This window comes from Pistacia vera, unplaced genomic scaffold (genome assembly GCF_008641045.1).
Source record: "Pistacia vera cultivar Batoury unplaced genomic scaffold, PisVer_v2 Contig218, whole genome shotgun sequence".
NCBI classification, from domain to species: Eukaryota; Viridiplantae; Streptophyta; class Magnoliopsida; order Sapindales; family Anacardiaceae; genus Pistacia; species Pistacia vera.
In genome coordinates this window covers 500,553-526,776 of record NW_022196022.1, presented here as the reverse complement: position 1 = coordinate 526,776, position 26,224 = coordinate 500,553, and the positions used below count along the sequence as shown (strand labels likewise).

General features: G+C 36.1%; 7 protein-coding genes and 1 non-coding gene across 9 annotated transcripts; 3 read left to right on the top strand and 5 right to left on the bottom strand.

Annotated features, from left to right (window-relative positions):
- Positions 1-972: 972 nt before the first annotated feature.
- Positions 973-5,071, top strand: LOC116130219 (shewanella-like protein phosphatase 1). 2 transcript variants are annotated; one of them, XM_031415958.1, is made up of 10 exons: positions 973-1,221; positions 1,558-1,658; positions 1,957-2,070; positions 2,369-2,581; positions 2,808-2,943; positions 3,069-3,244; positions 3,524-3,612; positions 3,741-3,810; positions 4,385-4,494; positions 4,887-5,071. In XM_031415958.1, the coding sequence occupies exons 1-9, from the start codon at positions 1,029-1,031 to the stop codon at positions 4,469-4,471; spliced, it is 1,179 nt and encodes a 392-aa protein (XP_031271818.1). In that variant the 5' UTR covers positions 973-1,028; the 3' UTR covers positions 4,472-4,494; positions 4,887-5,071. The 2 variants fall into 2 exon arrangements, with proteins under 2 accessions (XP_031271818.1, XP_031271817.1); XM_031415957.1 differs by having other exon boundaries at positions 4,385-4,499.
- Positions 5,072-6,881: 1,810 nt separating this feature from the next.
- On the top strand, positions 6,882-10,820 carry LOC116130211 (malonyl CoA-acyl carrier protein transacylase). Its single transcript, XM_031415948.1, has 10 exons — positions 6,882-7,227; positions 8,214-8,299; positions 8,483-8,549; positions 9,082-9,224; positions 9,663-9,711; positions 9,820-9,957; positions 10,064-10,144; positions 10,220-10,396; positions 10,478-10,564; positions 10,648-10,820. Exons 1-10 carry the CDS (start codon positions 6,937-6,939, stop codon positions 10,708-10,710), a joined length of 1,182 nt encoding a protein of 393 aa, XP_031271808.1. The 5' UTR covers positions 6,882-6,936; the 3' UTR covers positions 10,711-10,820.
- LOC116130212 lies at positions 10,788-11,589 on the bottom strand. The gene is made up of 2 exons (XM_031415949.1): positions 11,465-11,589; positions 10,788-11,379 (listed from the first exon to the last, which is right to left on the bottom strand). The coding sequence occupies exons 1-2, from the start codon at positions 11,493-11,495 to the stop codon at positions 10,928-10,930; spliced, it is 483 nt and encodes a 160-aa protein (XP_031271809.1). The 5' UTR covers positions 11,496-11,589; the 3' UTR covers positions 10,788-10,927.
- A 518-nt stretch (positions 11,590-12,107) lies between these two features.
- Positions 12,108-12,178, bottom strand: TRNAG-GCC. The gene has a single exon. It is a non-coding gene; the product is annotated as a tRNA-Gly (tRNA).
- A 79-nt stretch (positions 12,179-12,257) lies between these two features.
- LOC116130240 (probable protein phosphatase 2C 26) lies at positions 12,258-15,214 on the top strand. Its single transcript, XM_031415984.1, has 11 exons — positions 12,258-12,422; positions 12,652-12,703; positions 12,818-12,897; positions 13,203-13,284; positions 13,485-13,555; positions 13,728-13,807; positions 13,926-14,023; positions 14,467-14,590; positions 14,679-14,761; positions 14,854-14,902; positions 14,987-15,214. Exons 1-11 carry the CDS (start codon positions 12,295-12,297, stop codon positions 15,055-15,057), a joined length of 918 nt encoding a protein of 305 aa, XP_031271844.1. The 5' UTR covers positions 12,258-12,294; the 3' UTR covers positions 15,058-15,214.
- Positions 15,215-15,920: 706 nt separating this feature from the next.
- LOC116130249 (mitoferrin-like) lies at positions 15,921-18,541 on the bottom strand. The gene is made up of 2 exons (XM_031415994.1): positions 17,570-18,541; positions 15,921-16,746 (listed from the first exon to the last, which is right to left on the bottom strand). Exons 1-2 carry the CDS (start codon positions 18,329-18,331, stop codon positions 16,531-16,533), a joined length of 978 nt encoding a protein of 325 aa, XP_031271854.1. The 5' UTR covers positions 18,332-18,541; the 3' UTR covers positions 15,921-16,530.
- A 4,652-nt stretch (positions 18,542-23,193) lies between these two features.
- LOC116130156 (UDP-glycosyltransferase 87A2-like) lies at positions 23,194-23,873 on the bottom strand. Its single transcript, XM_031415902.1, has 2 exons — positions 23,747-23,873; positions 23,194-23,662 (listed from the first exon to the last, which is right to left on the bottom strand). Exons 1-2 carry the CDS (start codon positions 23,814-23,816, stop codon positions 23,280-23,282), a joined length of 453 nt encoding a protein of 150 aa, XP_031271762.1. The 5' UTR covers positions 23,817-23,873; the 3' UTR covers positions 23,194-23,279.
- Positions 23,874-24,163: 290 nt separating this feature from the next.
- On the bottom strand, positions 24,164-25,925 carry LOC116130253 (UDP-glycosyltransferase 87A1-like). The gene is made up of 3 exons (XM_031415997.1): positions 25,448-25,925; positions 24,365-25,271; positions 24,164-24,234 (listed from the first exon to the last, which is right to left on the bottom strand). Exons 1-2 carry the CDS (start codon positions 25,923-25,925, stop codon positions 24,376-24,378), a joined length of 1,374 nt encoding a protein of 457 aa, XP_031271857.1. The 3' UTR covers positions 24,164-24,234; positions 24,365-24,375.
- Between the last annotated feature and the right edge of the window lie 299 nt (positions 25,926-26,224).

Sequence of the window (26,224 nt, the reverse complement as noted above, 5' to 3'; positions counted from 1 at the left end):
GTGGCTAAAGGGCTCTTGCAACTCGAAGACAGGACCTTATGGGTATAGCTAACTCTAATGACTAAAGGGTTTTGCCATTCGGCCACAAGGGTAGGGATTAATTAAATTTGGAATTGGAGAAAAAAATGGTGCAATTGAAAACCCTAATTAAACCTAATTAAGTAGGGTTATTTTTGGACTTAAATGAGGTTTAAAGAGAATTTGTTAAAATATAATTAAGAGGTACTTAGCAAGGGGGGATAGTGACCACTTTGGTGGGACTAAAAATCACTTACCTTTGCTTTAGATCTGGAATGGGCCTAAATCACCAAATGGGCCCAATTTTAGTGGGCCTCAGAACGTGGGTTATGTTTCAGGCCATCAAGTGTCCAGGGCGTCTAACGAAAGGTTGAAGAAAAAAACAAAACCAAAAAAGGTTACCAGGCAAAGCTGCAGCCAGAAATATTCATGAAAATAAAAACAAAACAGGATATACGAAATGCAAGGCTGAGAAACAACGACCATTGTCTTTTTAGATATTGAAAACAGTAAATAAAATAAATGAATAATTAAATAAAAGCATCTTCTTATNGGATTAAATGAGGTTTAAAGAGAATTTGTTAAAATATATTTAAGGAGTATTTAGCAAGGGGGGATAGTGACCAATTTGGTGGGACTAAAAATCACTTACCTTTGCTTTAGATCTGGAATGGGCCTAAATCACCAAATGGGCCCAATTTTAGTGGGCCTCAGAACGTGGGTTATGTTTCAGGCCATCAAGTGTCCAGGGCGTCTAACGAAAGGTTGAAGAAAAAAACAAAACCAAAAAAGGTTACCAGGCAAAGCTGCAGCCAGAAATATTCATGAAAATAAAAACAAAACAGGATATACGAAATGCAAGGCTGAGAAACAACGACCATTGTCTTTTTAGATATTGAAAACAGTAAATAAAATAAATGAATAATTAAATAAAAGCATCTTCTTATTTTATATCAATTTGTTATCAGAAACACCTACCATGTTGATGATATGATGTACTTATTCAAGAAATGGCTTCGGCTTCGCTTTGTCTAAATTCATTATTAACGCTGCCACCTTCTTCACATAGTCGGAAACTAGCTGAAACTAGTTGTTGTTGTAGTTGTTTGAGAAATGGTAGCTTAGCAGGTGCCTTTAAGCCTATAGTTGTTAGTGGCAATCCCCCCACTTTTGTATCTGCTCCCGGTCGCCGTATTGTTGCTGGTTTGTTTCTTTTGCTTTATACCTTCTGTTCCTTTCTGGGGTCATCATTTTTTTTTTCCATTGCTCTCATTCTTCAATTCCTCTTGAATGTTGATTTCTGTAAGGAGAACTTACAATGAATGTTTTGTAGAATATGTGTTGACCAGCATTGAAAAAGCAAATGAAAGTATTACGAATGCTACTGGAAATAGAATTTTTCTCTGTGCAGAGTTGTTTTTTTGATATATTATTTATGAACACGGTCTCTAGATTTTGGTATATATATATATAAGGTGTTGTATGCTTTTCAATATTTTAAAAGTGTCATTCGTCTCCTTATACGGCTTGAATGTGCAGTTGGGGATCTACATGGAGACCTTGATCAAACAAGATATGCGCTTGAGATGGCTGGTGTCTTGAGTTCTGATGGTCAAGATTTGTGGACTGGTGGAGAAACGGTATCCCTTCTAAATTTAGTAATCAAGAAAGTACTTTAATTTCATATCGATTTTGTTCAATTTATGTAAGTTGCCTATGTTAACTTAGCTTTTCTATTACTTCTTGATAAATGTTAGACCATTACTTCAAAGTCTTAAATGAATTTGAGTACTTTACAATTAATAATAGTAGAGAAAAGTTGTTTATAAAATTGTTGATGTAATATACTTCAAGCAATTAGTTATGATATTGTGGTAGATGGAAATCATCCTAGCTGAAAAATAACAACTGATAATGATCTTTTTATTTGTGACTTAGGTATTGATTCAGCTTGGTGATGTACTTGATCGAGGTGAAGATGAAATAGCTATTTTATCCTTATTGAAGTCATTGGATATACAGGCAAAAGCTGAAGGTGGAGCAGTTTTTCAGGTTTGTGTTGTAAATATTTCTAGTCAATGTTCCAAACTATTTCTGACGTTCAAGAAATTGCTTTAAATGCAAAAAATGAAGTATCAATTGAAATATTGATGGTTTAATGGAAATCACATTAGATGAGCTTCAGGCCCACCTTAGTATGCATAAATCCTTCTGCATTCGTTATGCAAGTTTTCTTGTTATTGGTTTCACTTCAATTAGTTACATCTGAAAGATTATTTCTGAATTTTTCTAGCTTTCATTTGTGAAAATTTTATTAAGTATGCTGATGATGTAATTCTGTTTAATGTAGGTAAACGGGAATCATGAGACTATGAATGTTGAAAGGGATTTTAGATATGTAGATTCTGGAGGATTTGATGAGTGTGTTGATTTCCTGGAATACTTGAAAGACTATCATTATGACTGGGAAGAAGCTTTTGTTGGATGGATTGGTGCATCCAAAAGATGGAAACAGGACCGGAGCATGTCCAAAAACTATTGGGGACCATTGAATTTAGTAAAGGTACCAAATTATTTCCTGTTAATTTACTGTTCTATATGTTATAATTTTTTACGTATCAAAACAGTTCTACTCATCACTCACAGTTCTGTGAAGAGATTGCACGCGTAACTACTTGTTTGTAACTTGTGTTACTTATAGCACTTTTGGGAAAGAAGATTTCTATCTTTATTTTTTGGCAAATGAAATTTCAGTATTCTTCTGATAAAGTTTTCAAAATTTAGGACAGAGGCAGAAGGGGGTCATAGCCAGATCAGTCTTGTTTAGACCTGGTGGTCCGTTGGCACGTGAGCTGGCAAGGCATGCTGTTGTTCTTAAGGTTAATGATTGGGTCTTCTGTCATGGTGGCCTTCTTCCACACCATGGTATAATTGATTCTTCTTTTGGAGGAATCAGTTTTATTGTATCATCATTGCTTGTTAAGATACTCGTAAAAAGTTTTATCTTTCCTTGTTTGAAATGCCTGATAGGAGTGTTGGTGCTTCCACAGTTGCATATGGCATCGAGAAGATGAACAGGGAAGTATCTCACTGGATGAGAGGGCTTATTGAGAGTGATAGTAATGCTTACATACCTTTTATAGCCACCCGGGGCTATGATAGTGTTGTTTGGAACCGCTTATACTCCAGAGATTATTCTGATTTGGAGGACTATGAGATTAACCAGGCAAGGTTTTCTGCAGAATACTAAGTTTGTTTCCCCTTCTCTATTCAAGGACCGAGCTGGTTTAAAACTGACTTATGATGGGATGACTTGATGTTCAAACAATTACATGCATGAAGCATGATAAGTGTGGAAGGATCAAGAATTCTCATACACAGTCAGAATTTATTGTTGATTCGCCTGTCTTACATTTCAAACTTCCATGTGCTTTTGTTTGAATGAATGGTTTCTTACATTTTGGTGAAACTGGAATAATTTGAACTAAAATCTTGAGTTTACCAGATAAATACTATTCTTCAAGAGACACTGGAAGCTATAGGTGCAAAGGCAATGGTGGTGGGGCATACTCCTCAAACTGCAGGAGTAAATTGGTAACTGATCTGGCTTAACTGGTGACTTCTTCATATTGTGTTTATACTTCCAAAATCAGTTAGGATCCATCTTTGCAGTTGTGACTAAATTCTTATATCATGAAGTTAATTTTTGTATTTCCATGCAGTAAATACAATTGTAGTATATGGCGAATTGACGTTGGAATGTCCAGTGGAGTTCTTCATTCAAGACCAGAGGTAACTTCATTTATGGTGGAGCACTTTGATGGTATTAAAATTCCTACTAAGTATCAATCTAAGTCACTTTTCTAGGCAAGGATTCACAGTATACTCATATTCTACACTTGTGAAGTTTTTGGGAAATTACATATTGGTTTAAAGTTGTCTGAATTGACCTGTTGCTTTATTTCTGTCCTAGTTGATCCTGCGTCGACATTAGAAGCATTATTAATTTTCCCCCCCGGCAGCAACTGATTGAGTTTAGTAGTTCCTCATATAAAATTATTGACTCTAGAGATTCAATAATATGGAGAAGACTACGCTTGGGATAAGAGTTTAATGGTTCCCATGCATGTGGGACAATATGACTTGTATAATGATTTCTAGGACATGTTCATCAAACATATTTCAATTCCAAGATTTAATCTTCAAAATCCTACTAATTTCACTAATTGAATCCAAGTTGCTTCTAAAATCCATCATAGTATCTAACTTCAATCTAATTGTTTCTGGGAAGTTCCCCTTTCTGTTTATGTTTATTAAAAATATAATTAGGTCAATGAAATTTACAGTTTTGACTTCATTGTGCCAGGTCCTTGAAATAATAGACAATAAAGCAAGAGCAATAAGAAGCAAAAGGGGCACAGTAAATGAGCTTCACGTTGTTGATTATATATAGAAACAAGCAGATGAATCATTTTGGTATGGTAAATACTAAATACCCTATTCTTTAGTGAATTTCTGAAATATAAAGTCAAATGGAAGTAGTTTGATTTTGAATCATAGAAATTTTGTAAAATGAATCGTTTTCCTTGATGTTTCGTTGCTTTGAAATGTTGATAATTTTCTTTGATGTGTGTAGAGAACTGAGTTTCACTAACCAAATTTTGGATTTGGATGTTTTCATGTTGATTTTAAATTGGAGATGATTAGCAGAAAATATCATTGTCCCCTCAGTTTTGGTCATCGTTTCATCATGCCATGCCACTAACTTTTCCAATTCTTATATCTTTTTTAAAAGGCATGTCAACTGGATATGGGGGAACTAAATCCAATGTAGTTTGATTGTTTGAGTTACTTTTCTGTGTTTACAGGATATACTGGTAGCACTTTCAACTTTAACACAATTCATTTCATCTTGAATACTTATCATGCTTTGCATGAGAAGCATATATGTTTAAGGCTCTACAAAGGAAGGCTGTGTAAGTTTTGACAATCAGATACCACCAGGAAAGAGGCAAAAGTGACCTTTGTATGATACCCAGAACTGGAGTTGATTATGGCTTCATTTTGAACAAATATTGTTTGTACTCATATACTGAATTCATATCCCAGTTGTATAATAGGGTTACATTGTAGATTCATCACCCCACATAAACCAGACAACTTTGTCAGCTCAGTTTGGATTACTGAATGTGTTAAGAGCGTTGAATATACTTCCAATTAAATTTAATGTTAATATTTCTTTCGAAAATAATGTGTCATCATATTTTATCTGATAAATATTAAGGGAGCGTTTGGTTAGGGGTTATATAGGATTACTGAGGTTATGTTATCTTATATTACTTGATTATCACGTTTGATTCTAAAGTAATATAAGATTCCGATAATCTTCAAATACCAATAGTAGTTACTGTTGGTAATATTGGAGATAATATGATTACCTCAATTTTCTTTGGTATTGTAAGATTACCGAGATAATTTTTTCTTTTTGTTATAATTCTATTATTTATTAGTAAAATTTTAGGACAATAATGCCCTTATTTTTAAATTTATTTACATGAATCTTGTTTTTATTATTTCACTCCAATTAATTAACTTTTTGGACAAAATTACATTTGAAATCAAAACAAATTTCAGCTTACCCAAGCCACCACCCCTACCCCCACCCACCCACCTGTTGCCAGCCAAACCACCACCAACCGTCGTGGGAAGTCGTTGGAAGTCACCTAGAGTCGCGACGAGTAGCCCACCATCATCGGGAGGCTCTGATATGGTCGTTTTTGGCCATATTGATGGCCAAAAAGCCCATATCGGGAGCAGATTTGGTTCCGACCAAATTGATGGGTTTGGCTTTTAACAACTAGATCTATTCCTGCCAAAATAGATTTGGCCATTTTTGGCCATCAATATGGCCAGAAACGGCCATATCGGGGCCTCCCGGTCACGGTGAGCTACTCCAGGTGACTTTCGATGGTGGGTTGCGGTGGTGGCAGGTGGCAGCAAGGTGGTGGGGGTGATTTTGTTATAAATTAAAATTTTATATAAGCGGGAGTGTTTTAGCTAAATTTGAAATATTGGGGGTTAAACAATTTTATTTAAAAAGATGACAATTTAGTAAACCAATTTATTTGTTCCTACTAACATATTAATATAACATACCCATCTTATTCAAACTAACCAAATACATTTTCTTAAAGATTTCAATATCTTAAATAATATAAAATTTCAATAATCAACATTTTAGTAATTCAAATTCCATAATCAAACCACCTAAGGTTGTTTTGGGTTAATTAGTACTAGCAAGTCTTGCACTGCAAGCCTAGTATGCTTTTCTTAGTACCAAACGAACTTATTTTCAATTCTCTCGTGTAGTCGTGTCAAAGCTCTCAAGATTTTCTCATTAGATCTAATTCCCATGTGTTTTATGCACCATTTCTAAAAAAAGTTTCTTAAATGAAAGCTAATAAAACACTAGAAAATAACACAGGCCATAAATTAAGCTAAAAATGCAAATAAATATTAAGATTATTAAATATATATATATATATAATATATATATATGATATATATATATATATCATCTTTTTTATAATCTATCTGTAGATAGTCCAAATAATTAGGATGAGAATAAACACACAATCTCATGTTGGATTCCTATTTAAACATTCTGATTTAAATAAAGAATAAAAGCTTACGCTTCTTGAATCATGGCAATGGATATAACATGAAATGAGAATTAGTTGTAATTAGGTAGGAATTTGCATAGTAAACGAAGGTTTAAATGTGGGTGATGTGAAGGAATCCAAAAATGACAGTTGGCCTATTTGATTTGTGATATCTCCAACGTTCTGTTCATTGTCCAACTTTGTGAACTCCGCTATTTCATTCATTCCTCAGACTAGTACATAAACATAAACATACATGAACTCTCTGTTTCACCACCCTCTTATCTTGCGCACTCCCTCTTGTTCACACTCTCTGGCCGCCACTACAACCATGACTATGGCCGCCTCCCTCGCTCTACCTTCAATTTCTTTCCAAAAGCACTCTTTTTTCAATGGCTCTTCTACTGTTTCTTTTACTAAACTGGGAGCTCCACGCTTTGGTCGATCTGGGGTTTTTATGAGCGTCTCTGTTGGAAGTCAAACGCTTGTTGATGATGCCCTCTTTGCTGACTACAAACCCACCTCTGCTTTCTTGTTTCCTGGTCAGGTAATGTCTTACTGTTACTCCCAAGTTTAACTTTTTTTTTTTTTTTCCCCTTTTTTTAAATGGAAGATTCTGGCTCTGGTGCCGAGATATAAGCTTAATTCTCATCGATTATATTGAAATTTAATTGATTTGTAAACCATAAAGAAATATAATAATAACGGTGGGCTGTTATACAAAAAATAGAAGTAGAAAAACAAATGCTATATAGAGAGATTTTTTTTGGGACCTGTATAAAAAGTCAAAATTTCCATTTTAGTTTCTGCAAATTTTGTGAGGAGTTTTTATTTTTGGGGTCACGTTTATGTTTTTTTTTGTTTTAATGCTACATGAGGGAATATTTGGAGAAATGAAGTCATAACAACAAATGTTAGTTTAAAAATGTGATAGATCGGTGTTATTTTGGCAAATCTTGTAGCTGATTAGATGGAATTAGTTGGACATAGTTCTGTTGATTTTGTAATGCCAAACATATTCTTGGTTCAAGTCTTTCAGCTGTCCCGGAATGAATCTTTATGTGATGATAACTGTTTTATATATACTGACTAGGATAGTGGTGATTCTAGAAATCTCATCAGAGGAAACGAGCATTTTGAAGAGAAAATCTAATGAAAATATTATCTTACTTGAATAGATGCTTTATCTCTTGTCAGTTAAGTAGTAGCTAGAGGAATTTGTTTTCTGTCTGTAGTGTGCAGCTACGTGACACAGGAACTTCTGCTTAGTTCCATGCCCATTTTTCCTAGTAGTTGGCATCCATTGGCTTGTGTCATTGATTGGACCCTAGCTATGAGCAGGTTATCAAGAATAGATAAATTTATGACCACCTTTGCACGGAGCTCATTTTACCAGTGTCCTGTGGTAATTTAATCTTGTTAATTTTTTTTTCCTCCAATTACTGCCTGCAAGGATACTGACCTATAGTCTGGTTACTCATCATCCTATTTTGTTTTTGTTCTTGTATATTTACTGCTCATGTTGTGTCTCAGGGTGCACAAGCAGTCGGAATGGGAAAAGAAGCCCAGAGTGTGCCTGCTGCAGCAAAGCTGTACGAGAAAGCAAATGATATCTTAGGGTAACTTAAATTTTTAAATTTTTGTTACTTACTGAAGAAAATCTTTTTTTTTTTGATAAACTCTGTAGTATGTGGTTCTAAATTAAAATTCTGGTCAACTCTATGTCCTGTCCAAAAATTTTCATGTTTAGTCAAGTTATGCAAGATGCTTTTTGTTGGTAATATGTATCCTGTTTCATACAGGTTTGATCTTCTAGAAATTTGCACCAATGGACCAAAAGATAAGTTAGATTCAACTGTTATAAGCCAGGTATTTTGCCTTGTTACTTCTCCTTTATATCATTATTGTCTCTGCTATGATTTATTCACTTTTTGCCTTTGAAAATGAAAAACTGCTCTAGAAATAGTTTTGTGGTGTTAGCAGACTTTAATTTACTAATTTTGGACATGTAACATGTTTGTTCTTGTACCAATTGCAATCATAGAATTATAGGTTCCATATGATTTATCTTCAGTGAGGATCAATCGTGTTGATCAATTGGGTTCCAGACCAACAGAAAGATCATTAATATAACAATTATATGCTCATTTTAAAATTTTGTGATGCCATCAATTTCGAAGATTAAGTTCATCTCCATTAGTCAATGTTTGAAATCATTAAGACCTGTACCCTTTTCTTCCTTACCTCATGGGAAACTCTTTTGTCTATCAGGAAGCATTACCAGTCTTTGAAATTTTTATGCTGTTTAATGTTGGAGATATTTAGTATTATACACTCTTTCTGGGGAATAGAGTTATCCGTTAATGTTCATAAATCAGTAACTAACTCTGCATCTTTGCAGCCTGCCATCTATGTCACAAGCTTAGCGGCAGTTGAGCTGCTCCGATCTCGTGATGGAGGCCAACAAATAATTGATTCTGTTGATGTTACATGTGGTCTGAGTTTGGGTGAATATACTGCTCTAGCCTTTGCTGGAGCTTTCAGGTGGGTTATCTTAATCAGCAAATTTATGATCACAGAAGCATATTATCTTCTTTTCTATGGTGAAGCAACATCATGACGATTTGTTTATGTAGAACAAATTTAGTAGCTTCTTGTATAATCCATTGAGCCCCTTCTACGCATTGATTCTGAACATTGAATTTGAAAGCCCCTTCTACTCTAGATCCGTTGAGTTGACTACATAACAGGGTAATTGTTGGGATCTGCCTCATGAAAGCAAAGATCCCCCTTGTCTAATCTATGGGCAACGGGAAGCACCATATTGTTCCTCTAATGCACCATTTAGTCGTTGTAGATAGAATGTTAGTAAATCAATATGCCTAGTGGACAATAAATGACAGAATGGTACCTATCATTTACATTCTTAATTTCTTGTATTAATTTTGCCTCTTCTTTTTTGAATTTTTTTCCATCTATAAGCTTTGAGGATGGACTTAAGCTGGTCAAACTAAGGGGAGAAGCTATGCAGGTAATTGTATTATTAGCTAAGCGATGTCTTAATTTGTCACTGTGGCAGTGATGCTCACATAAATGTTAGCAACTCTTTTGGTAATTGTTTCTTTGCAACTCCCTTCAGGAAGCTGCTGATGCTGCTAAAAGTGCCATGATCAGTGTCATTGGATTGGATTCAGACAAGGTTCAGCAGCTCTGTGATGCAGCCAATCAAGAAGTAGATGAAGATGATAAAGTTCAAATTGCAAATTATCTGTGTCCTGTGAGTTTCTTATGCATTTTTTTTTTTCAAAAATCTAGTCAGATATTTTGTTTTTACTTTAATAATTATGATAGATTTTGACATGAAGAGAATTGTACTTTAATAGGGGAATTATGCAGTCTCTGGTGGTGTTAAGGGAATAGAAGCAGTAGAAGCCAAGGCCAAGTCATTCAAGGCTCGAATGACGGTAATTTTCTTCTTAACTTAGTCTTGCCTATTGCCGTTCTTGTACTGGCAAAGGACTGACATTCCTTCTTCTCAGGTACGTCTTGCTGTTGCGGGTGCTTTCCACACTGGTTTCATGGAACCGGCTGTCTCAAGGTTGGAAGCTGCACTGGCAGCAACCCAGATCAGAAGTCCAAGAATACCAGTAATATCCAATGTCGACGCACAGCCACATGCAGATCCAGATACGATTAAGAAGATATTAGCTCGTCAGGTATGCTATCCAGAATTCACTACTTGTTTCACCCATTACAAGATTGAAACATTAATGAGTCTCCAAAAATGGCCATCACAGGTGACTTCTGCTGTCCAATGGGAAACAACAGTGAAGACTCTTCTCTCCAAAGGGCTGAAGAAGAGTTATGAATTGGGATCAGGAAAGGTATGAGCAATCATTCCAGTACTCAAAGTAAACAAATGAATATAACAATTTCATCTTATCACTCTGGTTTCTCAACTTTTCAGGTTATTGCCGGCATTATCAAGAGAGTGGACAAAAGTGCAGAGATTGAAAACATTGCTGCTTAAAAAAATTTCGAGTATGAGAGACCAATTTCAAGATTTAGTCAACTATTTGTTTGTAACATTAATATAATGTATTAGGTGAGAATAATAATATATTTCTTTGTAAACTCAAATCATCAGTTTCCAGAATCATTTTCACATAAACAAGACTTCAATAACAAATGATAATTATACAAAACACGGATACCATAACAAAGCCTGGCAATGCAGAATTCTGTTTTTAAGTGGTGGGCGGCTGAGGTGGCCCGATTCTCCTGAGTTGATCTATCCATCGCTGTTCAGGAACGTGATTGGTCCAATCAGGAGCCGAACCGCCAAACGAAATGCCGCGCATAGCTTCCATTACTCTTGTCGCGTTCTCTTCACTCAACGGAGCATTTCTTCTATTCTCATCCTCTCTAAACGCTCTCATTATCGCCGTCTCAGACTCCTCTATCATTCTCTCCTCTTCTTCGTCTTCGCTTCCGCTCTTCTCGTTTACATCCATCCTCGACACTCCATTCTCCGTTACATTAACATAATAACCGTTCGGAAGGCTATGAATAGAACCGTTGGATGCCTCTGAGCTCACTTGATCTGAATCGGAATCGGAATCATCAACGGCCGAGATCGGCTGGTAGTATTCCGGTGTATCGCCAGTATTTGTGTCCGAGTCGCTTCCATCGTCGATCTCTGATGATAAGCCAGCTATGAGTTAACTAGAGCTGAAGTTAATTAAAAAACATGAATATATATAAGTAAAAACCATAAATTGTACCATGAATGATATCAGTTGAAGTAGCGTTCATTGTCTGTTAAGTTTCAATCTCCAGTCGCCAGAGACACTGGGAGGTCGACAGACTTGTAGCAGAGAAATCACAAAATTAAGAAGATCAATTATGATGAAACCACAAAATTAAGAAACATTATGATTAAACCACAGAATCATCCAAATATATGATTCACCCACAAAACTAACCGAATCTATATAATAGACCACAGGTTTAAGCAAAATTATGATACGAGCCACACAATTAAGCGAAATTAATATAACAACAAACTTTAGCAAAATATGATTAAGCCACATAATTAAGCAGAATTATGATTAAACCAGAGAATCATGAAAAATTAGGATTAAACTATAGGTCTAAGCAAAATTGCTATGAAACCAGAGAACTATAAAAAATTACGATTAAACTACATAACTCAGTAAAATTATGGTCAAACCACAGAACTAACTCAACTAAGAGATGTGATGATGCCACAAAACTAAGAAAAATTATAATTAAACCACAAACTATGAAAAATTATGATAAAACCACATAACTAAGAGAAATTACGATGAAGCCAAAAATACGAAAAATTACGATGAAACCCCATAACTAAGAAAATTTATGGTTTAACCCTAAAAATGAAGATTTTGCACCAGCCGGGAATCGAACCCGGGTCTGTACCGTGGCAGGGTACTATTCTACCACTAGACCACTGGTGCTTGTTGCCCTTCTTGGGAGCTCAATATTAATCTTAAGATTACTTGAAGTAATATTGCTTCTTTCAAGCTTCGTCCACATATCCAGAGCAGCTAGCAGCGGGCTCCCACTCTGCAAAATGGCGATTCCAATATTCAGAGGCTTATCTGGTCCACTCTATTATTCCTTAGATAGAAGAATTTCAGTTCCCAAAAAGAGTAGGTTGCTTTCTTCCGCTTCCTCTCAACTCAATCCACTCCAGTCTGGGTGAGCTTACATCAATATCCAACATATCCTATCATTCATGTATTTAATTGTTAAGTGTATTTACAAACGAACCACTCTTTCCATATAGTTTATTCATATATATACATGTCTTCATTCTTCATAGCATAACCTCACACTAATATTTGTTTTTAGTTGCCTCTAATGTGTGTAACCCTGATGAAACAAAGGGGGTTGACTTTTTTTTTTTTTTTTTTCAAACGGTTGTTAGGTCAGAGGTGTCATTTCGTGTTGGCACTCACCTCATTCCACACCCCAGTAAGGTAGTGTACTACTTTTACACATTGCTTGTTATGTGGCTGGAATTGACCTTTGGTGAAGTAAATATCATGTCTTTCCATGATTATATATACTTCCAAGTTTTGGTCTTTGTGAAGGTTGATAGAGGAGGGGAAGATGCTTTCCTTGTTAGCAGCTATAATGGGGGAGTGATTGCTGTTGCTGATGGTGTCTCTGGGTATGACACTCGCATTCTACTCATTGAATCATCTACTGTATCAACTTTATAAATTTGGGTTCTCCCAAATGGGAAGTAAATGTATTTGCTTTTGGTGAAGTTTTATTATGTCAGCCAACATCTGTTTCACATATATGACCTACACATATGAAGCTGTAATAATAATAATTCATAGTAGTGCAAGAACATATCAAATTATGTCAGTAGACTTGTAAGTCCAGTTGTGAATTCATAATTTGGTTTACCAGTTATGAGCAAGTGGAAATATCTTGAATTTTGAATTCTTTTCATTTCATGTTTGCCAGGTGGGCTGAACAGAATGTGGATTCTTCATTATTTTCTCGGGAATTGATGACCAATGCTTCATACTTGGTCGAGGATGAGGAGGTATTGTTTTCTGTAATAAATCTCGGATAAGACATCATTTTTACAGTCACATAGTCATTGCTTCATTCAAAACCTGAGAGGCTGGAGTTGTGTCAATTAAAATTTTTGATTGTCCAGAGTCATAATTTCTAATTGAATTGATGGGTTGCACATATCTTTTTGTTATCTAACAAAGCTGAGGTTTGTTAATCATTCACCAGGTTAACTACGATCCTCAGATTCTTATACAAAAAGCACACACAGCAATGTCATCCATTGGTTCAGCTACTGTGTAAGTTTATAATACCTTCAAGTTGTGTCCTTGTTATAAATATTGTCAAAAGTGTGCTAGAGTATGGCCATTTCCATGCACATACAGCTTAGACCAATAATATTATTTTTACTTCATAAACCCTTTCCTATCAAAATCATTATTTACTTCAGCTTTCCTCTTGACCAAGTAGAATCGTTGCCATGCTGGAGAGAAATGGAATTCTGAAGATTGCTAATATTGGGGATTGTGGACTAAGGATTATTCGTGAAGGTTATAATGACTGTCTTTTTTCATTGCAGTTTTGAATATTTCATGTCTCTTTTATCATTTTTCCATCGATTAGTTGCGTAAATAACAATGGAATAGCTTGGTTACTTTGCATGGTCAGGTCAGATAATTTTTTCTTCTTCTCCACAAGAACATTATTTTGACTGCCCCTATCAACTAAGCTCAGAAGCAGTTGGCCAAACATACCTTGATGCCATGGTATGATATTTATTTAGTTAATATGTTAGCATTTGAATAAAATGTGTAATAAGTTGTCTATTCTATCATCTAGTAGTCTACTGTGTGCATTTATCACACTGTAGCCTTTTATTTTAATGTCAACTTCAGTTGAAGCCCGTGCACATTTGGACCTAAATGGTATCATCCCACTTTAATTGTATTTACAACTTTCTCTGACTTTAAACAATGCTTACAATACCTGTGGGCAACAATGAATTACATATCAGTGCTAACAAACATTGGTGTAAACTAGGGCTGAAGTGAGACTTATGTATTTGTTTGTAACATCTCTGCCATAGATCTGTCAATGTGCATTGGTTTGCATAACAGAAAGAAAGGGAAAAAAAGGTTACCTGAGTTTCAAATTTTGATATTTCATGATCCCTGTCACTATGATTATCAGCTACTCTTTCGAAAAACAGGTTACTTGCATAGAATTGACTGAGGGAGACACCATAGTGATGGGTTCAGATGGGCTTTTTGACAATGTATTCGACCATGAAATTGTTTCAATGATGGCCAAATTCAGTGATGTTGCTGAGACTGGTATATGCTCATAATTTGGTTCATTTATCAGAAGATTAGCAACTCAGTAGTTGATACCTCATTGACTGAGATCTAATTTCGATGCTAGCAAAGGCATTAGCTAACCTAGCACGCAATCATTCAATGGATTCCAACTTTGATTCTCCATATTCAATGGAGGCCAGAGCTAAGGTAAAATTATCCAAAAGCATAAATGCTCACATATAGATGCATCTTCTCAGTGAAGATAGTAATTTTATGCCTTAATATTCCTGTCTGTGCAGGGCTTTGATGTCCCTTTGTGGAAGAAAATTCTTGGGCTGAAGCTTACAGGCACCAGTTATTTGCTTTGAAATATGATATATATTTCCTTTGTTCTTGATACCATTGCTGATTGGAATATTTTCCCTTATATAGGTGGAAAGCTGGACGATATCACTGTAATTGTCGGTCAAGTTGTGAGTTCAGGAGACACTTTGATCTCCTAAACGAGGTCCAGAGATTGGAGCACCAAATGAATATCATAATTTATTTGCAGAAGAGCTGTTTATAGTCATTCTTACAAAACCACTGTGGTAACTGATAATAGCTGATTATTGGCATATTAAATTAATAGCGTACATGTTTCTTCTTTAACTTCTTTCACATAAATTGTACATGTGGCTGTAAATTTTATGTTTTTAAAGATGTTTCACTGTGGAAATTAGAGAATATAACTAATGGGAGGATCAAGAAAGCTAGAATTTTAGAATTTGACAGATGTCTAATGCACGTCCGTAACGTAAGTAGAAGTTCACAATAGATGTTAGTTACTTTCGGCATAGGTGTCCGTATCTAAATGAGATGCCTTTGTAGTCGAATAATTCTAAGTGGTCTCCTCGAAGCAGACATGAAAATACCATGATAAAAGTGGTTCCCAGTGATGGCAAACACTTTGCATCTAGCAACATTTGCTCATCTTCTTGCCTACAATACACAACTATGATTCCAAACAAAAGGAGCTTTCCCCTGTTACCCATTGATAGTCTGGCACTCCAGCGAACCCTTAATGCCGAAGGCAAGCTAATAAGCTCATTATTGGTTTCTCAGGATTGATTATGTACATAAGCAAAAAGATTCAAGTACCAATACCCTAAGCTATTCTAATTTCTAAATTCAATCAATCACAGCATTGTTTAAGGAGATAAACACTATCACCTGCATTAGTCAGTAGTGTATGATTCTATATCAGTAGTGTATGATTCTATATGCAGGTAGGTGATCAAACACTATCAGAGACTCAAGATACAATAATGGAAGTTAAAATGCCATACAAGCATGTAAATCTAATAAGACTGCTTCAAGATCATCATTAAGATAAAAAAAATGATATTATTAATCAGTAAAAGGAAATTCCATTACATATAATCTACGCATAGAATCAGTTCAAAGTAATTAATAATAACATTATATTAATCTGGCATCTAATAGATTACAAGCCAACAGTTACCAACAATTTGGTGACAACACCCACGATTCCCTTCTCCTTAAATATCAATATCCAGAACGAATAATGCCTTCTCTTTAAATATCAATATCCGCAGCAACGAATCAAAAGTTTCTGTTGCCTTTTTAAACCTACACCGTCCACTAACCCAAAATCAAAAATCATTGCACAGAATGACTCAAAAGGGGTTTCATGAAAAACAAAAAAAAATAAATAAATAAATAAAGCTATCTAGAAAAGAAAATCTCAGACATTTCTCAGGCAAAGGTAACAACAATGTGTACAACTATAAGAAATTATGGTCTGAAAAATCAACTCAGGTTCCTGCCGCTGATTAAATAACCATGTTGAAATCTGCAAGACGCATCTTAGTCTTTGCTTATTCATTCCTCGTGTGAAGCTCTCATTCTTTGCTTATACATGGATATTTTGTTACAACTTCAACATTATATTTGTGATTATTGTTCGAGGAAATTTAGGTGATAATGCTGCTGCTACTACTATCATTATGTTCCTGGAAAAAGGTTTTACAGGCTTCATATGTGGACCAACAGATTGCAGCAGCAGGAGCATGGAAAAGCATTCTCGGAATCCATCCTCTCATCAGCCCTCTGTATCCATCCTTTTTCACTATTGTTTGAATAACATCACTGATTGAACTGTTCTGAAATCTGTCGCATCCGCATACACCCTGAACGACAAGTAACGCTAGTAAATAAAACAATCTTACAACTCCCATAATACAACCAAACAACTTTTCAGATTGAACCCTATAATTGAAGAACATATGTTGAAATTATAAGTATCGGTATATGCCGAGGCATGTATCTAATTGTTGCAACAACACCACCTTACATGCTGTTGTCACCATCCAACCCCGTCAGGCCAAGTTAAAATCAAGCGGGAAACATATGGGTCTAAACTTTATACTTGAGCACACCATGAGTTTCAATGAATAAGTATAATTAATTCGCTAAGCTATCCCAAATACAAAGTAAAGGAACTAAAAAAGACATTCCATGTGTTCTAAATCATTAAAAAGGATGACCCTCAGAGGAAGACAAAAAAAAAAAAAAACAAACTTTGTGAAAAAGAGAAAAGTTATCGTCCAAAAAAAATTATGAATAAACCCTTTTGTTAAGACTTAACCCAATGCGCAATGAAATATAACATTCTAATGCCTGTTCAGGCTATAAAGGCTTTTCCATAACAACTTCAGTATACCAGTCTAATTGCAACAATCTATGGCGAGCACACAGTCCAACCAAAGTCTCCTTTTTTTCATGTACTCAAAGCGTAAGGCACTGCTCTCACTGCTTAAAAAAATTGATTCAAAGGAGAAACTTCATTGTTAGCTTTTACTATATCTCTAAATAATTAAAAACTAAGAAAACCAGGTCCTTGGAACTATACAAATCTATAGAACTGAATAAAATTCACTACATTAAACATATAAAAAAATTAACAAACAAACAACGACCAATAAATAACCAAACACGGCATAGCAAAATTACCTGACACTGTAATTGAGTTTTGACAACGTCAAGCGGCGTCGTAACAGCCGCCGCCAGCGCTCCAGCCGCAGCTCCAGCAGTAGCATGAACCGCCAAACGCTCATCACTTGCACTCTCCGGAGAAATCTCATTTAAACCCTTCTTCGTGGCTTCATAAGTCGCGAAATGCACAGCAGTAAACGGCGCGTTCATCAACACCGTAGTCCTATACGACGCGTAAAACGCGCCAAAACCTTCCTCCCTCAACACTCTCTTAACACAATCCCAAACGCCTTTATAAGTACTATTACCCAACTGCAGTCTCTGTTTCACCATATCCATTGGCGTAAAAACGGCGTCGCTCGCCACAGTCGCGAACACTCCAGAAATCGCATGGGCCGCCGAGTTGTTAGGGTTCCCAGCGGAAAAATACTTTTTCGCAATTTCGTAGACAGAGAAGTAAACGGCGTGAGCCGGACCGGCGCCGAGGCCCATGGCGGCAATGCCACGGTAGAGCGCCGATGGACCCTCGATTTTTATTATTGATTTAATGGCTTGCCGCAGACCGACCGGTTTGATGGGACAAGGCCTTAGGGCTTGCATATGTGTCTTGACAGTGTCGACCGGGAACATGGCCATGTGTTCGACCGAACCGGCAATTGAACCGGCGATCATGAATTGCCAGTAGCGGAGGCCATCGTGGGAGGTTACAGGGAGATCGGGTCGGAAATCGGGTCGGAAATCCGGGTTTTGAAATTCGGCAGTGGTAGCTTCCGTGGCCATTTGAAAAAGGAGAAACAATTGATGTTAGTTTGTGATGGTGAAGAGAAGGTAGAAAAAATAGGGTTTTGGAATAGAGCTAGATGGGTTGCAGCCATACAAAGATTTGTGTCATGGGAAGAGAAGAGAAAATTGAATTGAAGTTTTTGTTAAGAGTTGGGAGAAGGTTTTAGGATGGCGTTTTGACAAGTAGCTGGTTAGGGCTCCAAAAAAATTGGGGCAAGGAAAGTATAATTAAATATCTGTTATTTATTCATTTTTAAATCAAATTATAATTATAAATTTACCATTTATTAAACCATAATTTTTTAATTTAAATTGGAATATAATATTTTTATTCACTTAGAAAATGTCAAAATATGTATAGGTGCTAGTTTTGACTTTTGATTGCCCACAATCTTAGGAGATGGGCTCCTATGTCCAAATTTAATGAACAAAACTAAGACTTTTCAATCCAAATCCAAACCAATTCTCATAATTAAACAAAACAGATGACAAATCCCAGAAGAAACCAATTCTGCCGAGTCCAAATTAGACTATGACCAATTTAGCCATGGCCTAAGAATGACAATTTGTTTCAATGCTGATGATGCATGTAACAACAATGTAGATAAGTTTTGAAACAAGCAGCCAACATAAACCGCCCAAACCACTATTGGATGGTCAATTATAATTCTTGGATGTATTACTCAAAAGGTTCTGAGTTCGATTAACCTCTACGTCTACTGGAGAGGTCCCAGAGGATTACTTGAGGTGGGCTCAAGAATTAGAGACTTATCCAGTCGTTAACTTCAAAACATACCGCAAACTGGTCTGGACACTCTGTCCAAATCACAAAGATACAATAGTTTCATACATATGGATGACATTTTCACATATTTCCTGTAGCTGTTTTGCCCTTTCTTCATTTCTTTGACTTCAATGTTCCCCAATCTATAAACTTACGCACAAGCCCCATTATTGCTTCTCTTGTCACCAAACTTCCACCCTTACCTCCTTTCTACTCTCCAACCGGTTTAAAATCTTCCTCAATCAACCTACTGTTTGTCATTTGGTCCATTGCTATGGGGAATGTCAGAAAAGGAACTCCTGCAAAACACCTTCTCTAACAAATTCCATCCGCAATGTACCAAATCCTCCTATACAAGGATGAGAACACCTTCATTGGTCACACCAGGAACTACAGTCCCATTTTACCACAAGCCTCTTCAATTTACTTGTTTCTCCACGGAGTACCCACAGAACCTAACCACCACTACTCCTCAAACCAGCAGCAATTTCTTCCATTTGAGAGCCTGAAACCGAAGAAAACTTCCGAAAGAGACATAAAGAACTGAACTGTTAGGTTTCTGTTTAGCCAATCAATGTAATTGATTTCGTTGTGGGTAGGAGTAATAGAGGAATTATCTCCAAGCTTGAACCAAGGTATAGCAGGGCCAACAGTGTAGATGGGTAACAGAAACTTCGCTCTTAAAACATCAATGGCACAGGGTTCTAGCTCATATATTGAAATGTATAAGAGATATTGTGCTTTATGCACCCACGAAATAATCCTATAGAATTGCTGCACTCTACATGGGTAATTAAGGAATAAGAAATGTTAGTTTTACAAACACACATACAAAGGAGACATACAAAGACAATTTCCACCCTTGATTTTCATGATTTCTCTCTCTCTCTCTCTCTCTCTTTTTCCGTTTTTTCTTTGTTTTTTTCTTCTTACTGATGTCACTTTATAGTCTTCTTTGTATGGGTCTTTGTAAGGATAACATTTTTTTTAAGTAATATAAGGTCACCCTAAACTCTATATTTGAATTAATCACTTCTTTGTCTACACATTGAACGAGACTGATTAACTTAAGCGGTGGCTTGGTAGAAGGGGGGGGGGGGGGGGGGGTGGAATGGGGGAATCCTCGGGGTCCTTGAATACCCTACAAACACAAAGAATTAAGTAAGTCACAAAGTTGTAGGTGACCTCAGGTTTAAATCCAAGAAGTCAACGACAGAAGCAAACCTCTTTGACCACTAGGGCAACCCATTAGGGTTATATGTGTCAATATCAAACTCTTTATTTATTTATTTATCTATTTTTTGCTAAGTAAATTGTATTAAAAAGAAGAGGGATTTACAAAGGCCTACAAAAAAGGTGGCCAACCTACATCGGGACATCCCTCGCATAGGGTGCAAAAAATAAACAAATGCCTAAATTTTGACACTACAAAATTCTCTTGGGAGCTTGTCTAAACCAAGAGAAAAGGGAGATAAGACCCAAGAGAAAGAATCTAGCTAAGAAATGAACAACAAAACACCACCCTCATGACAATCCCCTAGGTTTGGCTCCAAAAAAACACATACAATGAGACACAAAGAAGACTCAAGGCAAAGAAAACAAAGAGAGTGAGGATACATCACAAAAAAGTCTTCATAATAACAACAAGCAAGTCAGTAAGTCTCTCGACGAAAAAACAGTATCTCACCCAATCACATGGTCATCATGCACCACAACAAACTCTTTATGTTACTGGTCCCATTATAATAGTTAATATTTATGGCTTCGTTTGGTTCAAAATTGGGAATACTATTAGTATTCCCAAAAAAGTTAAACAGTAAAATACCCAAAAATTCTCATTTTTTGGAATACTACTTTCAATATTATTCAGTTTTTTTTAAACCCTCTAAATTTGTTAATTTAATTAAATACCCCTAAACTTTTTTTAAAATTACAAAAACACCCCAACAATCCACATTTACCAGATTCCGGCCACCACTACCGGAAAATGGCCGGAATCTGGTAGGATGGCGCACTACCGGCTGAATCTGGACGGTAGTGCGCCGATCTAGCTTTTTCCGACTAGATCCACGAAATCTAGACGGTAGTGCACCGATCTAGCCTTTTCCGGTCAGATCCACGGTGGATCTGGCAGAAAAATGCCAGATCTAAGGCCAAAGATCTGGCTGTTGACGGCCAGATCTTTGGCTGTAACAGTCGATCACGACGACCAACAAACGGTCGTCGTTTGTTGGCCATCATTGAGAGCAAATACGCCAGATCTAGCCGTAGATCTGGCCTTTGCCGGCCAGATCCACCCTGGATCTGGCCGAAAAAGGCCATATCGGTGCATGATCGGCAAGATCCAGCCGATCATGAGCCGATAAGGCGACTCCGGCCACCTCCGGTGGTGGTGGCCGGCTGGGGGTATTTGAGGGTGGGTTGGGGGTGTTTTTATTAACTTTTAATGTTTTATTATAGGGGGTATTTTGTAAAAAAATAAATATAGGGGGTATTTTATTAATTTATAAATCCTACATCGTAATACCAGCCCAATTCAACTTTTTTTTTAACTTTTTTCAAAAAACTTTTCCCAAAACCCCCAAATTTTGAACCAAATGAAGCCTATATATTTGATCTCTTATCAATTGATGCTTCATTTTGCCCTGTGTAAAGTATGGGTGGGCAAAATTTTAGGGTAGAACTGGAACCGACGGGTACTCGGGTATTGGTTTTGGTTTCTACCCAGAACCGACCGTAACAAGGTCGGTTCTGGTTTGGAAAAATTGGAACTTATATTGTACGCTTCTGGTTCCAAATCAAAGAAATCGAAATCGAGAACTCGGACTAAATTGAGATAATATTAAAGAATGGGATTTTTTTTTTTTTTTTGATATTTTGCATGTTTTAAATATATAAGAAAATTTTGGTTTTTTATCTTAGTATCAAAAGTCTTATTAATTTCCTTAAAAGACTTCAAAATATTCTTATTAATTTAATTTTTAAACTTCACTTGTTACTTAATTAAGAAACTAATATACATTAAGACATTTATGTTAAATAATAGTTTTTAAATGTTTATTATCGGTGAAAACAAATAATTAAATACTTATAATCAAACATCAAGTAAATATAAATAAATATATTATTTAATGTTTTGCATTTAAGTCTATCTAGTAGTTAGACATATTCAGTTATCACATAAATTATCAAACACCACTTAAGTGAATTAAGAAAGTTAATTTTTTTTTTTACTTTTTATTCGATGAAAAATCTATGAATAATTTATTTAAATTATTTTGATAATATTATTATTATTTAGTAGCAACAACTACGCATATGTCCAATTAAATAACTCTTTTTATACTTACATCATATGCCAATACTTTTTCACTTTAAAATCTCTACTTTTTAGCATATTATATTCTTCCATAGAACATTACAATTCAACTTGGTATTTATATTTAAGTTTAAAAACATAAAACATTGTTTAAATTGTATTACATAAAAATTATTTAAATAATAATACAGTTAACATTATGTGAGCATATATATCATAATAGAATTTTGGAAGGATGAAACTTGATATGTTATTAACTTATTATGTTATGTTATTTAATGTGTTATGTAATTTTAATTTTGGGAGGATGAAATGGATATTAGGATAGTTGTAATTTTTGTAAAGTCCGCACGGTGTATTTGCCATTTCAGAAAACTGTTAGAGGTGTAATTATAGTTTTTAAGGGTTTATTTGTCATTTTTTTAAAATTTGGGGGGTAATTTATATTTTTTTTGATACCCGAAACCGATTCCACTTCAAGCTCCAAATCAAAGGAACTGGCCGGTTCCTATTCCTTATTTCCTTTGCTTTTAGGCGGGTACCTGGACCCGCCCACCCCTAGTGTAAAGTTTATCCATAGGCATTTATTTTTTCAGCTGGGACAATAACAACACAAGTGAAGAACTTGAAGACCAAGACGGAGTCCGGTGCACTTTATATCAAGACTGGGAATGTAGGTAACAGATTGTAGAAATTGATCAGATAGATTTTACCCCTTTTAAAACAATATCATGATGCAAAACAATCTCATATATACCTAACCATCGTAAGACACAAAAAACGATGAAATTGCTCCAATCCAAGAGATTTTGTGTTTTACCACATGGTCAAATTCACAAGTTTCATACAGATGAATCATGAATATTTTTGGAGGCAGCTCTATGCCCACTGAGAATATTGAGCAATGTACCGAATGAAGGATTTGGTGCTTCTGCAATTGCATTTTCATATAATTCCTGGAGATTTTTCGCCCTTTTCCTCATTTCTTTGACTTCGATGCTTTCCATATCCACAAACTTCCGCAAAAGCTCCATTATTGCATCTCTTTTCACCAAAATTTCCACCCTCCTCGTCTCCTTTCTAACTCTCCAACCAATTTTAAAATCTTCCTCGATTGACTTACTATTTGTAATTTGGTCCATTCCTATTGGGAATGACAGAAAAGGCATTCCTGCAAAAACACCTTCTCTAATAGAATTCCACCCACAATCTGTCCAAAAGCCCCCTACACAAGGATGAGATAACATCTTCAATTGGTCACACCAGGGAACTATCAATCCCATTTTACCAAAACCCTCTTTTAGTTTACCTGTTTCTCCACGAACTACCCCCAAGATCCTAACACCGCCACTGCTCGAACCAGCTGCAATTTCATCCATTTGAGTGCCTGAAACCAAATGAAAACCTCCAAAAGAGACACAAAAGAACTGAATTGTTAGGCTGATTGTTTAGCCACTCTATGTAGTTGATTTCATTGTGGTTAGGACTTAAAGATGAATTGTCTCCAAATTTGAACCAAGGTATAGAAGGGCCAGATGGGTAGATGAGTAATAGAATCTTTGCCCTTAAAGCATCAATAGCATAGGGTTCTAGCTCATAAATTGAAGTGATTAAAAGATATTGTCATTTATGCTACCACGAAATAATCCTATAGATATTGTCATTTATGCTACCACGAAATAATCCTATAGAATTGCTGCAACATATATGGGTTTACTCCACTGATATGCAACGGAAAGTCCATCAGACGTGTTGAAGAAACTCCTGGGATGTAGTCCACACGTTCTTCGCCCTTTTCTATAAAAAAAGGTACGGAAAGAAAGTCAATTTAGTTATTATATTGTCACTAACTAAAGTTGATCTATGAGTAACATAACTAATAAGATATTAATACTGATTATGTTCAAAGAGGTTGTCAGTTACATACACTAAAGAATTCTATTTGTGGCTTTGTCCTTTTAAAATGTCCCGGATGAATGCATTAAGGTTGATTACAGATGATCCACCTTCACCTTCCGCAATTGCACCATGACAGGTATCTCTTACTTGTCTTACATTTCTTCTCATTTCTTTTCCCTCATTGCTACTCAAATCCATAAACCTTTGTACAAGATCTGAAATTTCCTCTCTTGTAACTATATTTTGACTTCCAATCTCTTTCTTCACTCTCCACCCAATTTTCCAGTCTTCCACAATTTGGTTACTATTAGGATCTTGATCAAAGCACAGAGGAAATGTAAGCATAGGAACTCCAGCAAATACAGCTTCGAGCGTAGAATTCCATCCACAATGTGTCCAAAAACCCCCCACAGAAGAATGGCATAACACCTTTAATTGGTCACACCAGGGCAGTACTAACCCTTTATGTCCACAAATTTCTTTCAACTGAGAAGCCTCTCCACGAGTCACCCACATGAAACAAACACTACTAGTTTGCAAGCCAGCAAGAATTTCATCCATTTGGGCACTTGAAACAGAGAGGAAGCTGCCTAATGAGATGTAAAGAACAGAATCTGCAGCTTTAGAATCTAGCCATCTTATATAGTCAGGTTCATTGGCACTATTACAATTACTTCCAAAGGCGTCATTTTTAAGTTCTAGGTAAGGTATAGCAGGACCAATATGGTAGACAGGAAACGGAAAAGCTGATATTAAGTTGTTGGTAACTTGCGGTTCAAGCTCGTAGATGGAAGTGAATAGAAGATATTGTGCTTTTGGCACCCTTGAAATGCAATCCAGGAGAAGCTGCAAGACTCCATTGTCATTTTTGTGGAACACTGTTTTAAGGTCCGCTATATTTGATGAAGAAATTCCAGGGATGTAGTCCACATGATCTAACATACACAATGACACAATCTCAATCATTATTTTGCATTTAATAAAATTTTTAGCACAGAAACAGTAAATTCTGCTAGTTCTTATGTATATATATAAAGTTTGCATTTCAACAGTAAATTCAAAGTCCCCAACTAGACGATATGTAATATGCTGACGAGTTACTCTTACCTACCTGGCAGGTTCAAGACTGCAAGATGTTCTTTTGAGAACTGATAAAAATGATAGAGCAAAGAGAAATATAATGTTGACGCTGTCCAAAGTGCAGCCACTGGAATATTCCTTCTAGTCCCCAGATTGATTGGCCACCTTAACTCAAGATCTGCAATGATGGCAGTCACAGGTGGTTCAAGCCGATCAAGAAGCTGTTCAAAAGGAGCTTCCATCTTTGTCATGACAGCTTCATAGAAGCCAGGAAATTCTTGTGCCCTAACCCTCTCAGATGGGATGACATTAGGAATTGTTCTGAAGCGTATGTTATCAGGCCTAGGATTGGAGCCGATTAATCCTAGCCACTCTTCTGTGACAACAAAGGTGATGATAATATCTTGTTTTCTAGAAACTAACAATTTGCAGAGGTTCATCAAAGGGTTGATGTGGCCTCGGCCTGGATAAGGCATCGCAACCACATGACAGATGGCGGTAGAGTACATCTCTCAGTTGGGCTGTTTATCTTGGTAGAGTTTGGAAGAACAAGAGGTGCGTCCTTTATCATCTTCTAAAGTGAGCTCAGGATAACGTTTTAAGATAAAAACAGATTACTTCTGGTTTTGAAAAATTACAGATAAGATGAAATAAAAGAAAATGCTTGTATAATATTTTGTGGGTCAATTTGTGATGAAGTCATATGCATCGTATTTAGAACCGACTTACAAATGTATGGCCAGTATTCCTTTTACCACCTTTTTGACCAGAAATCAAGGATTTTAGGTAAATTGCCCTCATGGAACTG